At 40.1% G+C, this 23,552-nt stretch overlaps 1 protein-coding gene across 1 annotated transcript; it reads right to left on the bottom strand.

The window, feature by feature from the left end:
* Positions 1 to 2,512: 2,512 nt before the first annotated feature.
* On the bottom strand, positions 2,513 to 23,022 carry LOC115798211 (alpha-1,6-mannosylglycoprotein 6-beta-N-acetylglucosaminyltransferase B-like). Its single transcript, XM_030754968.1, has 18 exons — positions 22,900 to 23,022; positions 22,407 to 22,462; positions 19,906 to 20,021; positions 15,535 to 15,664; positions 15,284 to 15,432; positions 11,849 to 11,913; positions 11,062 to 11,235; positions 10,809 to 10,976; positions 10,541 to 10,710; positions 10,133 to 10,264; positions 9,000 to 9,133; positions 7,564 to 7,697; positions 6,671 to 6,826; positions 6,397 to 6,543; positions 6,172 to 6,288; positions 5,969 to 6,043; positions 5,249 to 5,409; positions 2,513 to 4,999 (listed from the first exon to the last, which is right to left on the bottom strand). The coding sequence occupies exons 2-18, from the start codon at positions 22,430 to 22,432 to the stop codon at positions 4,828 to 4,830; spliced, it is 2,226 nt and encodes a 741-aa protein (XP_030610828.1). The 5' UTR covers positions 22,433 to 22,462; positions 22,900 to 23,022; the 3' UTR covers positions 2,513 to 4,827.
* Positions 23,023 to 23,552: the final 530 nt, after the last annotated feature.

The raw sequence follows: 23,552 nt of genomic DNA, 5'->3' as shown, positions 1-23,552 counted from the left end.
TGTTGTGTGGTTGCAGATTCGCGTAAGCCCGGACGACCTCGCCTATCCCCTAGAGGTCACAAAGCGCTTGCCGTTGAATACATACATAAAGACAATGGGATTAGCAGCTTTTTTGGACACACACATGCTAACGCATAGAGGCCCAAGAGAGGTGGACCAGATCACATCTGCCTCAGAGTTACTCAGGTGTGATGAGAATACTGACATTGTATGTTTGAGGGGGGAAAAATAAAAATCACAGAAAGGCCTGTGCCATACCTCAGCTATTCAAGCATATACAATAGATCCCTGGCTTGCAGTTTGTGCTCCTGATAAGCATAACAGCGCACCAGGCAATGCACTGTTGCTTTATCTTATGCACTCAAATACCTTTTTATTCAAGCAGCTTGCACAGTTAAACCGTAAGATACACTTAAACGATGCATCTCTTTTGAGGTTGCCCAACAATGAGTCAGCTACCTACATTAGGTCTGGAAACAACTTCTGAACGAATCACTGTTTGCCCCCCTCTTTCTTTTTTCGTTCTCTTGTTCTTTCTTTTTTTATTCATTTTGTTTAATAGTCTGTAATAGTTACCACATATCATTAAGGCCAACCTCTGTGGCTTCTAACAGCGCTGTAGGCAAGCCAAGTGTTTGTTGTCGGCATTTTATTGGCTTCCAGGGAGGAGGGTTGTTGTTGTTCAGTGTAATCTTGGCACGCCAATAACAGGTTTCAATAAAAGCAGCTGCTTTCTTATGGTTGTTGAGCCGCTCTCTTCCCTACCCCTTTTTGCAAGTGTGTTGAGTGGAATAAATGGGAGTGCTTCCCGTAGAGAAGAGCATGAGTGTCTCCATTTGTCACAACACATCTGCAGATTTTCTGATTTTTACTGCGGCTCTCTGCTGTCCAATGTTCACAAATCACTTTGTGTGTTTATTTGTCTTTCTTGTCATCTCTGTCACTGAGTTTTAAAGCAGGTTGGTGTGGTTTGTAAGCTGTGACATAGCACAACGGTGTCTCATGTTTAACCACACTGCCCCCTTCAGGATAGAGTCAGCTATTGCAAATCAACCGAGCTAGAAAGGCAAAGAATCCAAAGATTTTATTGTTGTATTACATACTTCAGAAACACGGAAAGAGGTAGACAACTCTATATGACCAAACTAAAAGTGTTTTAGTGACATTTAGTAAACCAAGTTCCTATAACTCATTTACACCAAAACTATTTCTTTGTCGGCATTATCGACACTTCAGTAGAAAAAAAATACTAATAATAAAAAAGAGGCATTATCTGCTATTACTACACATATTTCCTTTAAAGACTCTTAGGATTATACACTTAAGGTCTCACATATAAAGTCTCTCTTATCCATAGTCATATTGGTTATGTATTTTTTTTTCAAAGAGGCCGTTAGCTGAAACAGAGATGAAACTAAGAGCAGAAGGCATGTTAAGAAAAGTGGGCAGAAGATTGAGTAAAATTAGAAATAAGTCTGTCTGAAGTGGTGTCTGACTGGACACCACAGGAACATTGTGAAACACATGAAGACACAGTGTAAACACCATGATTGATTGCACACAATCATGCAAATGTAATAAAGCAAAAACATCTTGGAAGTTACAACATTTTCCAGGAACTCTCAGAAAGTAACAAACATTTATGAGTTAAGTGTATAAAATCCATCTGATTATGCAGCTTGATACCAACCCTTGATACCTTACAAGGAAATACATTATCTCAGTTTTGTCCAGATAATGTAAAAATATCTATTTTATATATAAAAAAAGAAAAAGTTTGGATGTTTAAATAGGAGTGAAGTGCTCCTGCTTTCTTCAGTATGATTCCAGTGAAATTTCAATTGCCACCACGTTCTACAGTTAAAAAATAAGTCAAAAAAAGTTCCCGTGCAATTAAAAGAAATCCTTTCTCTCATGTAAAATTAAAAAGCACACAGATAAACATTATTGCATCTCTGCTGGAATATGAACCCCGACAAAGCTTTGTGTTTCCTCTCTTGGTTTCTTTGAGGTTTCCTTTTTTTTTTTCCCCCTCCTCCATCAATCATCTTTTATTTTCTAACCGTCTGATCCGTATTTCATTGTGCAGAGGTGGCATGCAGCAGGCACATGCGTCCAGTGGGTGGTCAAACTATAATGACTGCTCAAACAAACCGTACTACTTTAAAAAATTAACAGTATTTTTTAGCTATGCTGGTGGCATGGCTGTATGGATTGCAGTGTCAGTCTTTTGTTTGGTTTTCACTTTGTTATGGGAAATATCTCTGCTGGAAGAAGAAAGAAACAAAGCTTTATACGGATATTCATGGTTCCCAGGCAGCTAAAGTCGGTGGATTTTTTGTAATCCTCCTATACATTGTGTCATAAACTGACTGCATATAAATAAACTTGGCTTGAAAATAGACTGTACAAAAACTGTATGTAAAAGCTGGAATTCTGGGTCTGAAAAGTAAAGCCAATACAGAAATGCCTAAATCCTGCATTAATTTCTAATTAAACTGTTACTGTAAAATTTTTCCTATTTAGTTTACTGTCATGATAGCTAGGCTTACTTAAGATGACAAGAATGTAGATGCTAGTAGTTAAAGTATTAACACTTCATAACCAGTTAACTTGGTCTTTACTTCAATAAACACGGTTCCTGCCATTCCTAGGATAATGTGTGTTTTTGGTGGTGGTGTCAGATTATTTATAGCATAATGGGGATGAATGCCTAGGGCCCCAACACACCTTGGAATTACCACCGAGCTCAAGCACTAAATGTGCAGATATTGCTTGGACAATTGTTGCCCTCACAATGGATTGCAATCGATTTCTAATCTATACTATTGAACCTGAGGCACAAATCCAATTTGCAGCAATAACCACAGACCTCAAATGACTGCAATTAGATCATCTAAATCACAAACTGCCTAGCACTATCGACTGGGTTTCTGGCAGACATATGGACTGTTTCAGTTCTGCACTCGTATACCCATTCAGCATGAAGTCGGTAGGCAGCCATGTGGAACACTACAACCTTTGTCCCTGCTTGCTCCATACATACTTTGGCTTGTTTGCGAAGCCTTGGTTTGAACCCTCGGCTATCAGCCGAAGTGACAGCTTTTATATGCCATGACACATGTAACTGATATGAGTTAATGTGACTCATCCAGAAATTACACACTATTTTCCACAAATTAGTTTCAGAGATGTCCTTCTGAGTCAAAAACAACTTTAATTTTCCTTTGTTCCAAATAGCCTCCCTTACTTAAATGCAAGTTCGTTTCCATCATCTTTGGAAGGTCCAGCTAATTTTGCAAAAGTGACATCTGACAGAGCCAAACAAATTCCCCCAAATCCACCAAAGTCATCACAAATGTTGTTCCCGTGGACGATTTCACAGCCATTTACGAGTCAATCATATTGTCAACCAGTCTTGTTGTCGCAGGCCTGAGCGGTCTGATCCCTGAGTGGCAACGTGTTCTGGTCACATGAAGTGTACTGAGGCAGAAACAAGGTCTCTTTTTCCGCCAGTTAACATTCATCAGTGTGTTGCTTCCAAGAAAAACCTCACATCAGTCAAGCTCAAAACAGCAGCTTGTTGCCATTGTTGGAGCCATCTTTGCTAACAGCTGTACCATGTAAGTGCAGCACCTCATCACTGACTGTGAGCTGCAGTTTCACCTTTAGTTGTTATCATTTGTTTCTTTCGCGTGCAGTTGTGCAACGGGAGAAACGACGAGAAAAGCCTGTGCGACTCTTTAAGACTTTCAAAATGGAAATGATTAACTGTACGTATGTAAGGTTTCCATTTTTGCTCGTATCAGCTTGGATTGTAAACTACCCTTGGGGTCTCAACAAATCTGTAAGTCATGAAGCAATTGGGGAATAATACTGGAGCCCATAAGAACCCCGGTGCACAATGAGTCATTTGTTGTGATTAAAATCATTTCAAGCTTTAAAATTCTATTTTTAAAAAAACACACAATTAATTCTGTCCTAAACTGACTTTTTTCCCAGGTTTAAATGACATATGTGTTTGAAAGCCAAAAAATGAGTCTCTTCCTATAGTGGTGGGGGGGCATAGATTTAAACAGAGTTGAGGGAGTTTCCTCAGTCAAAGATGGTTGGGAACCAATGGTTTAGATGACAGTATAATAATGGTCATACGGCTCTGACCTCCCAAATGGATTCAGAGGTCATCCATGATTCACTCCGATAATGAGCCTCATCACTTAGGCTGTCACCCGCTCTCCTTTAAGGCCCCAGGCTAATATCTGCAGCCAGTAAAGCATGAAGGAGCAACATGAGTAGTAATCCCATGCAGCACTGGCCACTGTGATACATTATTGCAAGCAAATGAATAATTAGATACTTATTTTGCATAACACTGAAGCATACTGTACTGCGTTTGACTAGAGCAGGAGATGGACTGATGTGAATTGAACTGCTTTATACTCACTGGTGCCAGTTTCCACTTAATTTAAACACAGGTAAACAGATTTTCCTTGAAGTGCATATTGATTGTATTCAAAGGCTTTTTCCTTAAGATGCTGCAACACTTGACGCTGAGGGAAGTCAGGCCTTGGATTCACAGTTCTTCAACATTTCAGGTACTTCAAGAAAATGACATTCAGTCACTGTTGCTTCCTGAGTAATGTCTGTGGTTTGATTGTGTTATTAATAAAAGGGCATACACAAACAAGGCTTTCAATAGCTTTGGTGGACAGCTGTTTCCCTTTGGCTGGGAATCTTTACCTGTACAGTACACATTGCAGATGGCTCTTTGGTGCTTTTCCTGAGTTCTTTCAGTGTTACTTAAGGGTAGTCGGGACAGACTGAAATCTATTCAATTAGGTGAGATCTGCACGGACACAGTCTGCGGTATGAAAAGTCAGAGCCAGCACAACTGAAAAGCAGGGGCTCCAGCTGAAGTCCACACTGACGACCCCAAGGGCTGTAGGAAGGAAACAAGTGGTTGACTTCTGGCACCATGTTGGAGCAACTTAATCCAAGTCTGGAAATCAGAAAATGGTAATTAGTTTATTTATACATAGTGTAGCTACTGATATCATAGAGCATTGCATACAGTGGATTCATTTAACAGTATCTTTGTGATCTTGAAAACAGTGGTGCTTACTGATTTTCAACTACAGCATTAACATTTGGATTTTATTACTACCAAAAGATATTGTTCATGCTTTGTCCTTGGTTTGTTTCCATACGTGAATGAGCTAATCTTTGTGAATGTTTCCTAATTTCTCACCTGGTAAATGCAGCTGGGGTGTTGAGGTGGTGAAACAGAGCAGGCTCACACAAAAGAGAGGAGCGCTGACACACACTCACACAGGACTGGCCCAGTGGACCGAGGTGCACCCTGAGAGCACTTGTTGGTGGCCAAGTAGGGACGGATTTACTGCAGAAGTTCTTGGGTGATTTATGATAACAGAGAAAAAGAAAAAACTGACAATGATTAGAGCTTGAACCAAGCAAGAACTGAAAAATCTCTCTTATGTCTAAAGCCCGTAAGGGAGCAAAGGCCTGGGAAATTGTAGAAACTGTGTCACATTGGATGATTCTGCAGGTCAAAGCTTGCATTCATTGCCAGTGCAGGTGTGAGTAAGTGGCTGAAGGGTGTGTAGCACACAGAGCTTTCAAACAGGTGTCGGAACTACACATCCTATCTTAGACTTGCAATTTATATTGCTTGTATTTAACCACAACTGATGAACTCTGAAAAAAAAGTAATTTTATTGTCTAAATTTTTATATTTATTTTTATTTTTTGCAAGTATTATGTGCATTTATTAAAGAAATAAAGAGAGTGTTAAAGCATGCAACAAAAAAATCCTATAAAGGCACTGAGGCATCAGCAGATTGGTTTATAAACTATTTTGAGATTTCAACACATTTCATAACATATGTGACTGAAATCTGATGGGGTACCACCTAACAATACGATTCCAGTTCTCTTTACATCTTCGTACCTGGTGAGTGATGTAACCGTGGACCCGCTTCAACATTCCCACACAAGTGAACTCTTGAGGAGTGAAAGACTTCACCTGCAAGATTAGACACAAACTTTTATTCCGCGCTACCTTAAATGGAATTTGGGGAAATGATGCGCGTGTGCACGTGTGCACTGTGTGTACAGTTTTAACTGTGATTTCGTTTGCTCAGTGGAAACTACCTCACTTCTTAGAATAGCTTTGACGGCCTCTCGTACATCAGTCTCGTTGGTCATATCCACAGTCCATACATAGGGTTTACCAATGAATTCCTCAGCATATGGGTGCTGGGAGGAAATCTAAGATCCAAAATTATTTACAGTTTTCAAATCAACACTGTGGTAACAATTTAAATGATATACAATATTTATTTTCAAGTTATTTCCCACGCTTTAAGAGTTGCCTACCTGTCTTGTGGTGGGCTTGCCCTTGTAGAAGTCATTATTGTCTGATGAGCGTGGAGGGTCAAATCTCGGTTGAATGAAGATACAGCCCAGGCCTATTGCCTCAATAGGAGCTGGACCTTCGTAGGGGAACCCAAGACCTACAAACAACTGCAAGGGAAGAAGAAAGTTATAATCATCCAAAATTCATATAGCAGTTTCCCTGAAGTAACTTAGGCACGTGTCTGAATGATTCTCTGGCTTTTTAGTGTTGCACTATGATAGGCCCTAATTTGACCTTGGCTCTGCGGAGAAGTTGTTGGAATTGGTCCTGAGTGAGCAGGCCGTGGTTTCTGATAAAGCTGGGCAGATGTGAGGTGTGTCCTGGAGGCTGATAGACTGTGGCGTGAGTCTCCAGTTCTTCACTGATCACTTTCACATATTCATATTTACCCTGGAGATTACACACAGAGAAAAAAACAAAACAGCTGGTGCACTGAGTGCATGAAGTTAAAGTGAATTCAAAACCAATATATACTAAATATAAATGTTTTCTTCTGTCCTGTGTTGCTATTTATCCATCTGGTGTAAGTTGCTCACTTTTGGTGACATCAGCTGTAGAAATATTTGCCTTCACATGAACATAACAGATACAAACATCGCTGGTCTTGTGGTGCTCCAAAAAATGCATTTTAAAAACAAATGATGATCGAGTTTCTCAAATAAATATACAAACTGTCTGTGAGCAGTTTTATAATTCAACTATCTTCTTTCTACCAAACCTGGCGTGGCTATGTGGACGGAAGCATGCATCTAAATGGACTGGTATTTATATAGCACTGTTCTGCTCTAAATGAGCACTCAAACCACTTAAGCCATACTCACCCATTCACGTGGCACTTAATTCAACCTCTTTGCGGGTTCACAATCTAATGGTTGCATCAGGGGCAATTAGGAGTTCGTGATTCAGTATCTTGCCCAACAATACTTTGGCATGTGGACTGGAAGAGCCAACAAGGTAAGTGGCTAGTACCATTAATAATACCATTAATAATACCATTAATGACGGTATTATCTAGTACTGTTATACTCAAGACAAGGCATACATTTTTATAGCCACTATCTGCAGTGTAACTCACACCAAATTTTGTCTTCTGACTGTACTCTATTTTTTTTTATGGGTCCTCATACATGCCACATGTAGTCCTGTTTTCCATAGACCACTGCTATCCTGTCTTTCCTGTGGCTCACTGGCTCGAGCTCGTTCTCCGTCCTCGCTGCCTCTTCGCTCACAAAGCCCAGGAAGGAATTATCAGGAGTGTGAGCTGGAGATAACAGAGCAAAGAGAAGTTAGAGGACATCTAAAACCAATTACTCAAGGGTTTGAACTGCGCTTACATTAAGAGAGAAGAAGCTAAAGCGGTGAGTCTATCTGCGTCTCTGCTGAGGTTTTTAGTAGAGCTGCTGACAGACTGGAGTAGAAACTTCTCCCTAATTCAGTGAATAATTTCACTAGAACACGATCAAAGCAGGTGAACACTTGTGAACCTATCGTCCCCCGAAGATGACATAAAGAATAAGCTGAGTGAGAGAAATGTGAAGGCTACCATTACTGAGGACACTTATTAAGACTGCAGCTGAATAACAGTTTATATTAAAATTCTGCAAGAGAGGAAAAACATGCTGTGCAGCATAAATCATCTGCTGAAGGAAATGAGAACGCCACATATATAAGAGGGTTAGGTGTTTGGATAGGCAGCTGCCACCCTGCTGCCCTCTGACACACTGAGGTAGGTGTGAGAGATGAGTATTTACTTTAAAAGGAATGTGCCAGCAAAGGTGTGTGTTCAAACAGCGATTTTTAACCTTTGCATGGATGTGTGCTGTCCTCTCTTGTCTCAAGATACTTGTTTAAAAGACCTTTGCCAAATCTCCCCTCAGTCACCCTGCACAGAATTTCCTGCTGGCTCCTTTTCAGCTCCACTTGTCTCCAGCGTCTGTCTAGGTTCACCGCTTCACACACACCTATCAGATATAGTAGCGATATGCAATGAAACGCTGGTATGGTCATGCAGCATGCGGGGGTTTGGAGAAAAGCTGGGAATGGATGAAGTGTCCTTTTGCTGCCTGTTTACATGTCTTGTTTCCTGCAATGCCCTCAGTCAACTATCTTCCTCTAGACTTTTGCAAAACAGAAGCATAAACAGTTAAACATTCTCAAGCTTCTTTCTTTTCTTTCTTCTTCTCGTGTCTTTCTTCTGTTTTGTTTTCTTTCTCTCTTTTGGTCCTTCTCACATCCTCAACTAACAACCCCCCACCACCACCACCACCCCTTCAGCAGGACAAATAAACAGTGTTCCAGGCTGAGAGATGAAGAGTGGCACTCGGCCCAGTGCTTCCAGCTTGTCTCCATCTCCCGGCAGGGTGGGAAAGATGACAAGGAGAGGTGTTGGAATGAGAGTTCCGTCTGGGCATGAAGTTTATATAACCTCAGCTATTAATCCTCTCATTGTAAGGATGTTTACAGGGGTGTATGTGAGACATATACTAGTGCATTTAGAGTGCATTTTTAAATCATTGCATGCATGCACAGAGACATATATGCACATCAATACACAGTGACTTACGGAACATGGTCATGTACTGCAGAGGTTGGAGATCCCAGCTGCCCCACAGTGTTTTATATCCATGGCTACGTGCATAACGCGCTAAGTTAAAGGCTGGTTCTGTGCCAAATGAGTCCAAGATTCTGAAGCGGCACCTGGAAAGATTTTTTAAATGGTTTGTCAAAATTTATAGCTATACTAATTTACTACATGTTTTTAAACATGAAGTTGCAATTATCACGTGGCATATCACCCGACATAAAATCTCACAAGGCCCCGAATGTGCTGGGAAAATATCAGGGCCAATAAAAACTGCAGAAAACAACATATAAATGTTTAATTCCTCTTTGACTAAGTGATCTCACACTCGTTCACACTGATACAAGCTGTATAACGGTGTCACACAAGTTCAACTTTATAGGATACAATTCTGAAAATAGAAGTGATTTATTTGATTACTGGTGGCTGTTTTATTTATGACAATAAGGGTGGTTTCCAAATGTTTTACATGTCATTGCATCAAAAGTCTTAATAAGAAAGTACAGTGCTCAAAAAAATAAAGAAACACTTTGAAAACACATCAGATCTCAAGTGAAGAAAAAATCATGCTGGATATCTATACTGATATGGACTTGGTATTGTGTTAGGAATGAAAGGATACCACATCATTTCATGGACATGAAAATGATCAACCTACAGAGGGTTGAAATCAAAGACACCTTGAATATCACAGTGAAAAAATGATGCTGCAAGCTAGTTCATTTTTACCGAAATTGCTCTGTGTTGGGAGACACAGCAAACCTGGTATTGGCATGTACTGATGTGCCATCCTGGAGGAGTTGGTCTACCTGAGCAACCTCTGGAGGGTCCAGGTATCACCTCACGCTACCAGCAGTGACACTGACCCTAGCCAAATGCAAAACTAGTGATAAAAAAACAGTGGCTTCCACTGTAAAAAACCATTCCTGTTTTGGGGGTTGTCTCATTGCTGCCCCTCTAGCGCACCTGTTGTTAATGTCATTAACACCAAAGCAGCTGAAATTAATGAACAAATGAACTGATGCTGTACTCTGATTAAAAAGTGTTCCTTTAATCTTTTTGAGCAGTGTGCTTGAAATGTACTTCCAATAAGATGAATAAAATTGTTTATGTACTGGTAATGCTTGAAAGCCAGTCCCATGGCTCCTTGGAGGTGAGCAAGGCCGTGGTAGTCAGTATAAATCAGGTCAAAGGTGAGGGGCCTTTGGATTGGACAGCTGCCTCGGCCTGGAGCAGCACCTATCAGGCTGAATTAGTCACAGCAAGCACAAGTCAGGTTCTAGAAAGGACACCGATAATATTGTTTCCCTCTTTCATCACTACAATATAAAGTAATCACAGACTAGCTGGACTGATAAACACAGCGACCTATATAACATGTTTAAGTTGGCTTCAACATCAGTGACTACATCATATATCAGTGATGCCACATGTTTTAAAGCTTTTCAGTCCAATTAACTAACAAAATCATGTGCAAATACATAAAATGTTTAATTCCAATAAAAATAAGTAGAAGCAGTAACCTGTGGAGTTGGTGACGCGAGGTGCTGAAGGTCAGGTTGTGGCCAAGGATTGTTAAGCAGGCACTGAGGTCGGCCCACTGAACCAGTTCTCCTAAAGGACCGCCTCTTTCCACCATTGCTTCAAAATGCTGGCCAACATTCCCAGCAAGGACACCAGGATAAAGCAGCACCTAAAGCATAGAAAGCCCAAAATCATTGTTTTATTGAGTATAGAGCATATAAAATATTTACCTTAATACGCTATAATAACTGACACATATACACATACCCTCATCTGTGTAGAGACTGCCTTGCTGCTGCTCTCTTTCATCCTCAGACCAGCCTGTATCCACTGTTCAGACATTCTTTCCACTCTGGACCGGATAAATTTCATTGCCAGGCTGCTGTTGTCACGGATCACTTCGTACAGCGGGAGTAGGGATTTACGTATCTCAGCCTGCATATGATTAGAACATAAAAGCAGTGCAAATTGTATCATTTTATGTCAACAGACAACAGACACAGGTACATCAAGAAGCTACCTTCACTGTATGAAAATGAGGTCTCTGATGCCATGGCAGTGTAGAGAGGTTTCTTCCATCATGAGGAGGACAAAAGTCCTCTATCTGGCTGAGGTAAATCAGTATGGAGCAAGTGGTACCATCCACTCCATAAAAAGCATAACAGGGGTCTGACTGCCACTGGGCTTGCAGGAACTGCAACAGAGACACATTTTGATTATGTAAACTCACAGATCCTACAGAAGAGGGTGGCTAGTCTACATACAAAAGTACACATGGTGTAGTAGATCGTATTGTGTAGACGCAAACGTGGTTAAAACCCAGACTTTATTTCCCTGGTCAAAACTGGTCACCGCACAGCTGCAAAACTGAACCACAGACAGGCACATGTTGACATTGTTCCCACATAGAATAGAGCTCTAGTCAGACCACCTCTTACAAAGAGAGAAGTATAGATCAGATTATTGCAATGAAGGAACTAAATGCATCTGCCAACAGCAACTAATTTTGTTAGTGAACTGATGGCCACACATCTTCTCTGTATAAAAAAAGACTAGTATTACCAGAGCTGTTTTTTTTTAAAGAAAATAAACTTTTAAGTTATTTATGTTTGTGTTCTATCACATTTGGTACATAAGGAATTTAACACATCAACCACTTACAAATATTGCATCATAGAGCCAAGGATGGGATATTTTCAAAAGGGTAATTCCATATCCAGCTCCAATCTACTCATATACTTGGAGCTACATAATTAACTTAAATACACCAGTGCGATTTATGCTCCTGCACGTTTTCACCTTCTCACCTCCACTTTCTCTGCACACACTGGATACGCAGGATCCACTGGCACCTCACACTTCTCGCTGGGTCCTGTGGGGTAACATATTAGCTGTCACACTTATTTTCCATTATATGGCATTTCTCAAAGCGCCATTATTCTCTAATTCCTGCATCAGTAACAGAACGTACATTGTAGAGTCACCTTAACGTGGCTAATGAAGAACAGTGGACGATAACTTTGATATACAACCTCTTGACTGAAATGTGTACAATGAGTAGCAGCCATCAGCACGATGTATAGAGCTGCCATGCCTGTATGAGGAATTAGACTAGTGTTCTCAGAGGCCCTTTCCAGTAAGCCCCCCCACCATCTCTAGCCAATGTCAATCAACTGGAATGAATGCACACACGCACACCTGACACACCTGCCTCCAACCAAACAGTCCCATTTACAATGCTAGCCCTTGCCAAAATACACAGTCCTTAACTGTGTAAAACAACCTAGTAAAAAGGGAAAGAGAGAAGAAAACTTGTAGGCAGAGCTGAAGCGCGAGCACCTAAAAACAGTGATATGCTATACGAGCACAGCAAAAAGAAAAAAAAAAACTCCTGCAAAAACAAGAGTATGAGTAGACAAGTTGGTGAAAGGACTCCTGGGTAATTCGACATATTTTATGGGCGTGAGGTAATGTGGGAGGAAGAGGGTGAGGGGCGAACAGGCTGGTATTGGGGAAGTGTGTGTCTGTGTGTATGCGGGTGGCACATGTGTACATACTGTATTCATGCCCACAAAAATGCGTCTGCACACATATGCATGTGATGGTGTCTGTGTGGCCTAAACTATATCAGTTCCCTGTTTTCAATTATAGAGAGGTGAATGTGCACTTACCCATCCCCAGCACTCACATACCCAAACAACCCCTCTGCGTGCCAACCGGTGTGCGTAACCTGACTCACCTGACACCTCACAGGAGGGGTGTAACGTAAATTTTTTTCCTCCCCACGGCCAGTCGATTGGTGCTGGCTCTGTGGGACTTGTTAAACTTCTATTCAAGGACTTCATCCTCCATAATCACCTGCACACACTGACCTCTAGCCCCACCATTCACACCTTCTATTATCACAGCTTGTTAATTTCACTGTGTGGTTAACCTTTTCTAAAGCTATGAACCATGAATTTGGCTCAGAGGATCACCCTACCACTGCAGGCAGCTACAGAGAAGTTAGCAACTAACCAATTAAAGCTGGCTGGGTGAAGCTGGAGGAAAGAGTGTGTTTATTTTGTATAGCCAAAGCACATTTTAATTAAAAAAAAAAAAAATTCTTATTGTAGCATTGTAAAATTAAGTTGAACTAGGCAAGATTTATATGCAACTCTAATAGTGCCCTCTGCTGGATGAAATCATATCTGTCTGGCAGAAAACAAGCAGTACAAATAGAAAATTCACAATCTACCTTTCTTACCTGCTCAGCTGGAATCCCACAGGGCTCAATACTGGGACCAATATTATTTAGTTTATATGTTAATGATTTAGCCAATGTCTGCAAAACTGCAAAAATACAATTATATGCAGATGATACTGTACTGTATGTTCATGCGAAAACAAAAAATGAACCTGCTGCACTACTTTCCGACACCATGACACCAATATCTCACTGTCTCAAGGTCTCCGGTTTACATCTTAACATTACAAAAACAGTTTGTATGTTTTTTTCTCGGCTGCCAGCAGATAGCGAGCAGCCATCTGTGTTGGTCAATGGAGAGACATTGGAAGTGGTTGATCAATTTAAATACCTTGGAGTAGTTTTTGATTCCAATTTAAATTTTAAGCATCACGTAAAGAGAATTTTAACCATAATTAAACTTGATCTGTCAAACTTCAAACATATAAGACCTTCTCTGACAACAGAATCAGCAAAGGCTTATATGCATGCCTTGATATTCAGTCATATAGCGTACTGTTATACTACATGGTCTCACACTTCTGAGACAATTTTGAAGCCCTTAAAGTCTCTTTTTAAGAAAACACTGAAAATTCTCGAAAAAAAGCCTTTACAGTATCATTGTTGTAACATCATAACCAAGTACAATATTTTGGATTTTGATAGTTATCAGATTTTTATGGATGCTTGCTTTATTTATAAAGTTTTAAATGGACTTGCTCCCCCTCCTTTAATGTATTTTATAAGCAAAAAAACAAGCAATACAATAAACACAAGAGCACTGACCAGAGGCGATTGTAATGTACAGCGACACAGGACAAAATTTGGCCAAAGGGTGGTGTCCATTAGAGGCACACAGTTGTGGAACACACTGCCAGCTTATATCAGGAACTGCGGCACCTACTCTAGTTTTAAAAACTCTTTGAAACATTGGCTGAAAACTAACTGGAGGTGCATTCATAGGTAGATTACTTTATTTTGTTAGGGTGTCCTATCTTTACTGTAATTTTATGTTGTTTGTGTTATGTGTTATATAGGTGATGTTTGTATTATTTTCTGCTCTTTATCTCGTTGGATGTTTTTTGGTCTTACCTGCCTTAGGACAACGGATGAAAATTAGCTTTTGTGCTAACTCCGGCATATTTACATTGATGCTTATTGCAGACATGTTGATTAATGTGCATTGTCCTAATTTAAATAAATGAATAAATAAAAAAATAAAAAATAAAAGTTTTGGCGCCCCACTAGGTCACTTGTATTGTATCCAGTTAAAAGTCTTTCTGTTTTCTGCCTGTAATTTCCCGCAGATAACTTTAACTCCTAAAATAGTTTTAGGTGGTCTTGCATATACAGCGTGTTGAAGATCCCTCTGAAGATTTTCAATAATGTTGAAGTCAGAGAACAGTGAGGGTCATTCCAAAAGCTTCAGCTTACATTTCTTGGCAGTTTGCAAGGTATTATTCTATCAAATTCCTTCTGGGTTTTTTTGTTTTGTTTTGTTTTGTTTCTAAAATTCTAAAATTTTTCAATTTGGCCATAATTAGTGTTCTCCCCTTTTCTAGTTGAGTCCATGGTCAGTGGACTAATTTAAATAGCACTTTTCTTACTCTCAACTAGTACTTAAAGCAAGCTGCATCCACAGACACATTTTTATCACTCAAGCACACATGCAAACCCAGATGGATCCATCAGAGGGTATTTGGAGTTTAGTATTTTACCCAAGGATACTTCAGTGTCAGCAGACATAGTTTGTTTCAAAGGTTTTCCTCCTGATCTCATCTTGACTACCACAGTTTACAATTTCCACCCACAGGAAATAAATCCAAACTGATGAATGAAATACAAAACTGTCTTTTGAAGTCAAGAAAAAAGTGAGCGCATATGGTAAGTCCATTCCTGTCTCATCATTTTTGTCACCTTCACAGAATAGAAAACTGAGGTTAATAATTGTGAACATAATGTGCACCATGTTATGTAATTTAAAACACATTATAAGTGATAAAAGCCTGGACTTCACCTGTCTGTGGTCTATGGTTATCAAGCGGTGTTGGGGCTTGAGCTTGATGGTGGTGTTGTTGATGACGGCTGAGCTGATCAAGCCTCCGCGATACTCTCTTCAGCTCTCTTTCTACCAAGCGAGTCAAACCTTGCTGGTCCTGTTTGAAGCTGGAAAACAAGCAGAACTCCACATGTACCCATGTAAATGTACTATAAGTCATATCTGTATTTAAAAATAGTGATATCTATAAATCAATAACCGGTGAATACCTCTGCAGTAGCAAAGTGAGATCATTCCTGGTCATCTGGGTGCCATCATTCTCTCTGCTCAGTCTCTGTACCTGAGTGCTCAAAGCCTCCAAGCGAAGAGCCAGGCTACGAAAGCCAAGAACACGCTGACCTGTGATTTGAGGTATATGTATAGAGTATGTCACATGTTGTATCATAATGTTTAAGTGGCATTATTAAACCATATAAAGAAACCATCTTTTTATGGGATAGTAGCATACCTGGACTTTTATTGTGAGGATACAAGATGATCCCATGATTTTATGCAGGACCCTTTTTACTGTACACTGTTACTCAGTGTGTTAAAATGTGACTCTAAGGTTTCCTGACCGAGCAACAGTAAATGATGACCTGGGAGTTAGAACAGTCTCTTTAAGGTCATGTACAGTTGCGGTCAGACGTTTACATCCACTCATCATGGATTGGATTAATTTCATGGAGTGGATTCATCACTTCATTGGAGTCCAGCTGTGTTTAATTAAACTGATTGGGCTTGATTAGGAAAGGCACACACCTGTCTATATAAGACCTCACAACTCACAGTGCATGTCAGAGCAAATGAGAATCATGAGGTTGAAGAAACTGTCCAAGGAGCTCAGAGACAGAATTGTGGCAAGGCACAGATCTGACCAAGGTTACATAAGGATTTCTGCAGCACTCAAGGTTCCTAAGAGCACAGTGGCCTCCATAATCCTTAAATGGAAGAAGTTTGGGACGACCAGAACACTTCCTAGACCTGGTCATCCAGCCAAACTGTGCGATCGTGGGAGAAGAGCCTTGGTGAGAGAGGTAAAGAAGAACCCAAAGATTACTGTGGCTGAGCTCCAGAGATGCAGCAGGGATATGGGAGAAAGTTCAACAAAGTCAACTATCACTGCAGCACTCCACCAGTCGGGGCTTTGTGGCAGAGTGGCCCGACGTAAGCCTCTCCTCAGTGCAAGACATGTGAAAGCTCGCATAGAGTTTGCTAAAAAACCCATGAAGGACTCCCAGACTGTGAGAAATAAGATCCTCTGGTTTGATGAGACGAAGAATGAACTTTCTGGTGTTAATTCTAAGCGGCATGTGTGGAGAACACCAGGCACTGCTCATCACCTGCCCAATACAATCCCAACACTGAAACATGGTGGTGGCAGCATCATGCTATGGGGGTGTTTTTCAGCTGCAGGGACAGGATGACTGGTTGCAATTGAAGGAAAGATGAATGAGGCCAAGTACAGAAATATCCTGGAAGAAAACTTCTTCCAGAGTGCTCAGGACCTCAGACTGGGCCGAAGGTTCAACTTCCAACAAGACAATGACCCTAAGCACACAGCTAAAATAACAAAGGAGTGGGTTCAGAACAACTCTGTGACCATTCTTGGCAGGCCCAGCCAGAGCCCTGACCAAAACCCAGTTGAGCATCTCTGATGAATCGCTGATGAATCTTAAACAGTTTAGGGTACAATTGTATGTTGAGGGCATCTTGGCCAAAACATTTGTATGGAGAAATAATCCTGGCAGCGAATGATGAATATTGAGTGTTACATTGGCTTTTAACTTGTGATGCAAAGAAACATAGTGATGTTGTTTCATCTCTGTTTCCTCAGCTGATTGACATGTTATTACTGGCCTGCCCAGGGCTCCTTTGGGTGCAGAGGAAATGAGAGAGAAGACGTGGGATCCTGCAATAACTTACAAGTTAACTACATGACCATAATTCAGTTCAATTCAATTGTATTTATATAGTGCCAAATTACAAGGCACTTTATATTGTAAGGTAAAGACCTGCAAAAATACAGAGAAAACCCCAACAATCCTATGAGCAAGCACTTGGCAAAAGTGGGAAGGAAAAACTCCCTTTTAACAGGAAGAAACCTCCAGCAGAACCAGGCTCAGGGAGGGCCAATAAAGATGTGCCTGTGCAGTTAGTAAAATTATGGGTTTCTGCATGTGTACATAGTTTTAGTTCGAAGTCACAGAGATGGTAGAAAATAGAAACTGAGCACTGTTTCAAATCAAATACAGTGCTGTGAAAAAGTATTTACCCCCTTCCTGATTCATTTTGTTCTATTTGTCGCACTTACATGTTTCAAATGATCAAACAAATTTTAATATGTGTTTAAATCAGGATTTCATTCATTAAATTTATTTATTAAATTTCATTCATAAAACCTATCCAAACCTTACCCTGTGTGAAAAGGTAATTGCTCCTTAAACCTAACAACTGGTTGTGCCGTCCTTGGCAGCAAGAACTGCAATCAAGCTTTTGTGATAACTGGCAATGAGTCTTTCACGTCACTGTGGAGAAATTTTGGCCCACTCTTCTTTACAGAATTGTTTTAATTCAGTCACATTGGAGGGTTTTTGGCCTGTTTAAGGTCGTGCAAAAGCATCTCAATCTGATTTAAGCCCGGACTTTAATTAGGCCACTCCAAAATGTTTGTTTTGTTTTGTTTTGTGAGCCAGAGGTGGACTTACTGGTTCGTTTTTTTTTTTTGTTTGTTTGGTTTTTTTTGGATCATTGTCCCGCCGCAAGTTGTCCAGGTTCTGAAGCAGCAAAGCAGCCCCAGATCATCACACTACCACCTCCATGTTTGACAACTGGTCTGATGTTCTTGTTTATGAAATGCTGTGTTAGTTTTATACCAGATGTAACAGGTCTCAAACCTTTCAAAAAGTTCAGCTTTTGTCTCTTCAGTCCACAGGATATTTTCCCAAAAGTCTCGGGGATCATCAAGAAACTTTTAGCAAATGTGAGACAAGCCTTTGTGTTCTTTTTGGTCAGCAGTGGTTTTCACCTTGAACTCTCCCATGGATGCCATTTTTGCTTAGTCTCTTTCTTATTGTTGAATCATGACCTCTGACCTTAACTGAGGCAAGTGAAGCCTCCAGTTCTTTTAATGTTGTTCTGGGTTCTCTTGTGACTTCCTGGACAAGTCGTCAATGCGCTCTTGGAGTAATTTTGGCAGATTGGCTACTGCTGGGAAGGTTCAGCACTGTTCCAAGTCTTCTCCATTTGTGGATAATGGCTCTCCCTGGTTTGCTGGAGTCTCAAAGCCTTAGAGATGACTTTGTAACCCTTTCCAGTCTGATAGATGCCACTGACTTTGATTCTCAGTTGTTCTTGAATTTCTTTCTTTTGTTGCATGATCTGTTGCTTTTTTAAAGATCTTTTAGCCTATTTCACTTTGTTATACAGTAATCAGGCCTGGGTGCAGCTAACGAAATTGAACTCAGCTCTCCAAAGCATGTAGTTAATCAGGATAACAAGAGAAGGGGACAATTACTATTGCACTTAAGGCCAGGTAGGTTTGGGTAGCTTTTTTCCCTTAATAAATAAAATCATTATTTAAAAACTGCATTTTGTGTTTACTCAGGTGATCTTTGTCTAATATATATACATTTTTTGATGATCTGAAGTGTGACAAATATGCAAAAGAAAAAAGAAAAGAAAAGAAATCAAGAAAGGGGCAAATACTTTTTCATAGTACTGTATCACAATCGCACATAACTTGGTAAAACTGCTAATTTTCCACAGAGATTAACTGAAAACTGAACATTTTGGTGATAAATTGGAGCTGGATTAATTCGTGTGTTCTTACCAACAGCTATTCCCAGGTGGTATTTTTTCCAGTACAACTACTGCTGGGTGGCTCTTTGTACACAGCTCGCGGTGGGTCCCCCCCCAGAGCACAAAGCAATTGTGGCTGTGTGTGTCAGTGGCTGAAATGCAGCAATGGGTTATACTGTCTGCTAAAAACAATTTTCCTAGAATTTGAGACGAAAAGGATCGGAGTGTTTAGACAAATATCATCTTTTGTGGTTACATTTTGAAACCGATTCATTGGTAGGCACATTATCCAAGTCTTTCACAAAAACCTTGGCTCTGGCTTATGTCGAGTGTGCGTATTTGGTTACTAATCCTCACAAAAGAGCTATTTTTATCCCCAGTAGAAATATGTTATGTATAAATGGATTCTATGTATGGGATTACCACATTTCATATAATTCAAGTGAAATGAATTTAAAAAACCTTCCCAAACAACCTTGTCCACACCACCTTAAATGCCTTCCTTTAGAGAAACAGTTTAACCAGACAAATGATGTTGGGTTTGGCCACAAACCCACAACTGTCAGACTCCTGGGAGGACCCACAGCGAACTGTGTACAAATCTTCATCTAACACTGGCAAGTTAGTCAGTTCAGATCTTAATCCCTCCACACAAAGAACTTCTTTCATAATCAGTGTTGCCCAAAACTATGGTAATGTGGGTGCATGCTAATGTATTACCATTTTTGCTTTTATTAAAATTTTAATAGCAGACAAAATCCACTTCCAAACTAAACTGTGTGTTCCTGTGTGTAAGTTACCCAGGTCCTCAGGTGAGCTCCCTGCAGGATCATCCCTGGTCATCTCCAGTGGGACCCAGAGGCTCTGTAGCAGCAGGGTGACCACAGACAGGCACAGACACAGTACCAGGCAACCACTAGAGGGCAGAACACACAGAGAAATACTCTGCAGCATACTGGGTACAACAATCAGTGGTTAGCAAACCTTTTTGGTTCGATGTACCTCCACAGACCAACCAGATAGACTCAGGTATTCCATAACAGCATGTGCTTATTTGAAACTGGATGTTAGTGTTTAACTTATGTTTCATGCTAAAGTGAGCATGTACTGTAGGCTTCCTGCTAACTGGGATTGGGACTCTCTTAGTTTTAGCTTTTAAATATATGTTAACACAATTTTACATTACTCTGTTCATGCATTAGTTACTTATTATAAATAAACAATTAAACTAAGTTTTTATGACTTCAATATCCTGTTACTTTTAGTTTAGGCCTGCTTTTGCCTCTTATTTTTGTTAGCAATCATTTTTATTTCTTTATGATTAGTCTACCTTTAGCAGATAGTTCAAGCTAACTTTAAGCTAACTATGTCAAAAAACTTCCCTTTGTCTAAGTCTTTAACTCACAGGGAACATAATCTAATACAGTACAGTGCAAAAGCCTTGAACCAGCCCTCATTTTTTTTATATTTTGCTTGGAAAATAGGAAATAAGTGCAGTGATTCATCAAAACACCTGCAAACATATATGTAAATGCAGTATATAAGGCAAAAACAGAGTTTGTACAATTCTAATGACCTTGAAAGTCAGTATCTGGTATGACCACCTTTATTCTTCAACACAGCTTGAAGTGTCTTAGGCAGCTTTCTTGTCATTCAAAGCTCTTCTTTGGATGTTGGCTGCACTTTGTTCCAGTCTCTGTCAATATGATCCCACTCTGCTTCAGAAATGTTGAGGTCTGGGGTCTGGGGAGGCCAGTCCATGGCTGATATAGTGTTGCATTGTGTGTTTTTCTATCCATGTTTTAACTGCATTGCCAGAGTGTTTGGAATCATTGGGATGCTAAAAATTTAAGCTGTTGCAAATCAAATGCTTTCCGGATTGTGCGACATGGTGGATCAAAATCTGATGGTACTTTTCTGCATTCATAATTACATCAATTTTGACAAGATCTCCAACACCACTGTTTGAAATTCAACCCCAAACCATGACGGCGCCTCCACCGTGTTTTACAGATGGCTGTAGACACTCAATGTTGTGCCTCTCTTCTGACTTCTTCCATACATATTTACAACAATTTGAACCAAAAATGGTGAGATATTCCAAGTAGCTCTTTGGGAATCACCTTATGGGTGCAAAATACTACAAAACCAACAACAAACAAACAAAAGCTTTCCTCTGAAAATGGTCAGTTACAAGGACTGGACTGAAAATGAGTGAGAAAGTGAAAAAGCAGCCATTGAAAGACCTTCAGAAAGCCTGAAGAACTACTGCTGAAGGCCACTTAAAAATGACATGAAAGTCTGGCTGCTTAGAAGTAAAATGTTAAGAAATGAGGACTTGTTTGAGACTATTGCGCAGAACTATATTTAGGTATATTTTCTTATCAAATCATTTGTATGTTCTCAGGTGGTTGGGGCTGTAGTTTTGCCTTTAATCTCTAAAAATGCAGAAAAATCTAAAAAGAACCTTTTTGGTTAGAAATCACTGGTACACAAAGTAAAGGTCTGGAATTAACAGTCCAGTTTTATTAGACAAGAGACAATATCATGTTATTATTATGTTCTCTGATTATTTATTATTATTTATTGGCCATATATTGGACAGGACATTAAAAGGTTACTTTTTTTTATTAATTTCTACCATGCCCACCCAGTTTTATCTCCTTTTAACTTTATAGATTTGATTTTACTAGCAACTTTGATGCAATAATAAAAACATAGCCTGACTTTGCCTTTCACTAAATTCATTTGGAGAATGTGGAGAGCTAAATTGTTCCATGACTTCAAGTGAGGGGACCCTGGTGGGTCAAAACAAGTATTTGAAGATTTAATTGGGGCTAAGAGAGCCATCACTCTCTCTCACTTTCATCAGGCCAGTAAAACTGTTCACCCTAACCCAAAAACAGACAGCATAGCCGAGCTCAAGTGCACGCACAAGCGCTTTCAGGGATCTCCTAGCACCTATAAAACTCCAGATTCAAATCCAGATCAAATTATTTTCCACTCAATTGCATTTCATCAAAATTGTCACAGCACTCGTCGCAACTTTGAGCTACACAGCTTGAAAGCCTCACAGGGAAAAGCATGTTAAAACAAGTTACTGTGTAATGATTGGCCTATTGCTGGTGATATCACATGCTGGGGAGATCCAGTAATGCACTAAAGCCAGCTAAGCGGTTAGCTGTCAACATGAGAATGACAATTTCAGGCAGCTAAAGTAAGAAAAGGAATAAGTTAGTATTTTCTATCTATTTTATTTTTCTACTTTCTACTTACCAGCTATAATGAGACTGAGGCTTACCTACGAGGCCGCAGTGTGACACGCATGGCCTTCTTTTTACAGGGTGTAGGATGTCACTGTCGAGGTAATAACATTAGAAAAACCAATAAATTAAACATGCACTACACTGCAAAATTGGTACAGTTGCATTTCCTATTATCTCATTTGGGTTTAAGTGACAGAAAATCCATTGTACTTTCCTTTCAAACTGCAAATCAAGGGCCACACTTTCCACCTAAATTCCGTCAACAAATTTTACAGGCATGAACAGATGTCAAAGTAATGCTATTGCCAGCATGACTGGTCATGAAAGACCACTAACTTGTGTGGCCGGTGGTCTTTCTGCATTTCTGTTATGTTCATTAGACAGAAATGCTGAACACAACAAATCTGCTGTCACCAGCCTGTTGCTGTGTGTCAGTGTGAGACATATACAGAGATGTCTCAATAGTTTGGCTCACAAAACAAGCACACAGACAACCACGCACGCACACACACACACACACATCCTCACCTCTGTAGGTCTTCATCCAAAGCCAGTGGCAGCCATCAGGCCTGTTTTGAAAACACACAAACTTAAAAAAGGAAATAAAGCGAGGGCTGGGGAGTATCTTGCCTCCTTTTTTACTTCTTTCCGCTCTCTTTTCCCTCCGTCTTTGGCCCGGCCTTTTCTCTCGCCCAGGGCCTATGGGTAGGCATCCTGTGGTAGTCAAGGGAACCAGACTCCCCTTTAAAGAAGACAATACCCAGAGTGCTGCTTCAGCCTTTCAGAGATACAATGGAGCCCACGCTACTGGGTGTCACTTTCTTTCAGGCTCACATTAAGTGTTAGTAGTGAATTAACGCACAAGCTGGGAACTCATTTAGATAGCTTAGTGGGTGCAAACCTTTGGTGCTAAATGAAATAATACAGACACAAGACGGAAGGAACTTAATGACAGTGAAAATGATGATGATGATGATTGCAGAACAAAAAAAAATGCTTAGAATACAAGAAAAAGTTGCAATTCTGACATGATACTATGTAAGGGGTAGATGGAATTTCATGCATTTTTTTTGTTTCTCTGGTGGTGTCACTTTGATTGTAAATGCTTGAATGGAAATGTGTGAGAAAAACAGAGCTAAGTTTCGTGAAGGTCGCAGATTTTGTAGTATATAAAAGTATTT

The sequence above is a fragment of the Archocentrus centrarchus genome, chromosome 19 (genome assembly GCF_007364275.1).
Source record: "Archocentrus centrarchus isolate MPI-CPG fArcCen1 chromosome 19, fArcCen1, whole genome shotgun sequence".
NCBI classification, from domain to species: domain Eukaryota; kingdom Metazoa; phylum Chordata; class Actinopteri; order Cichliformes; family Cichlidae; genus Archocentrus; species Archocentrus centrarchus.
The sequence above is the reverse complement of the archived record's forward strand: the minus strand, read 5'-3'. Positions and strand labels throughout refer to the sequence as shown.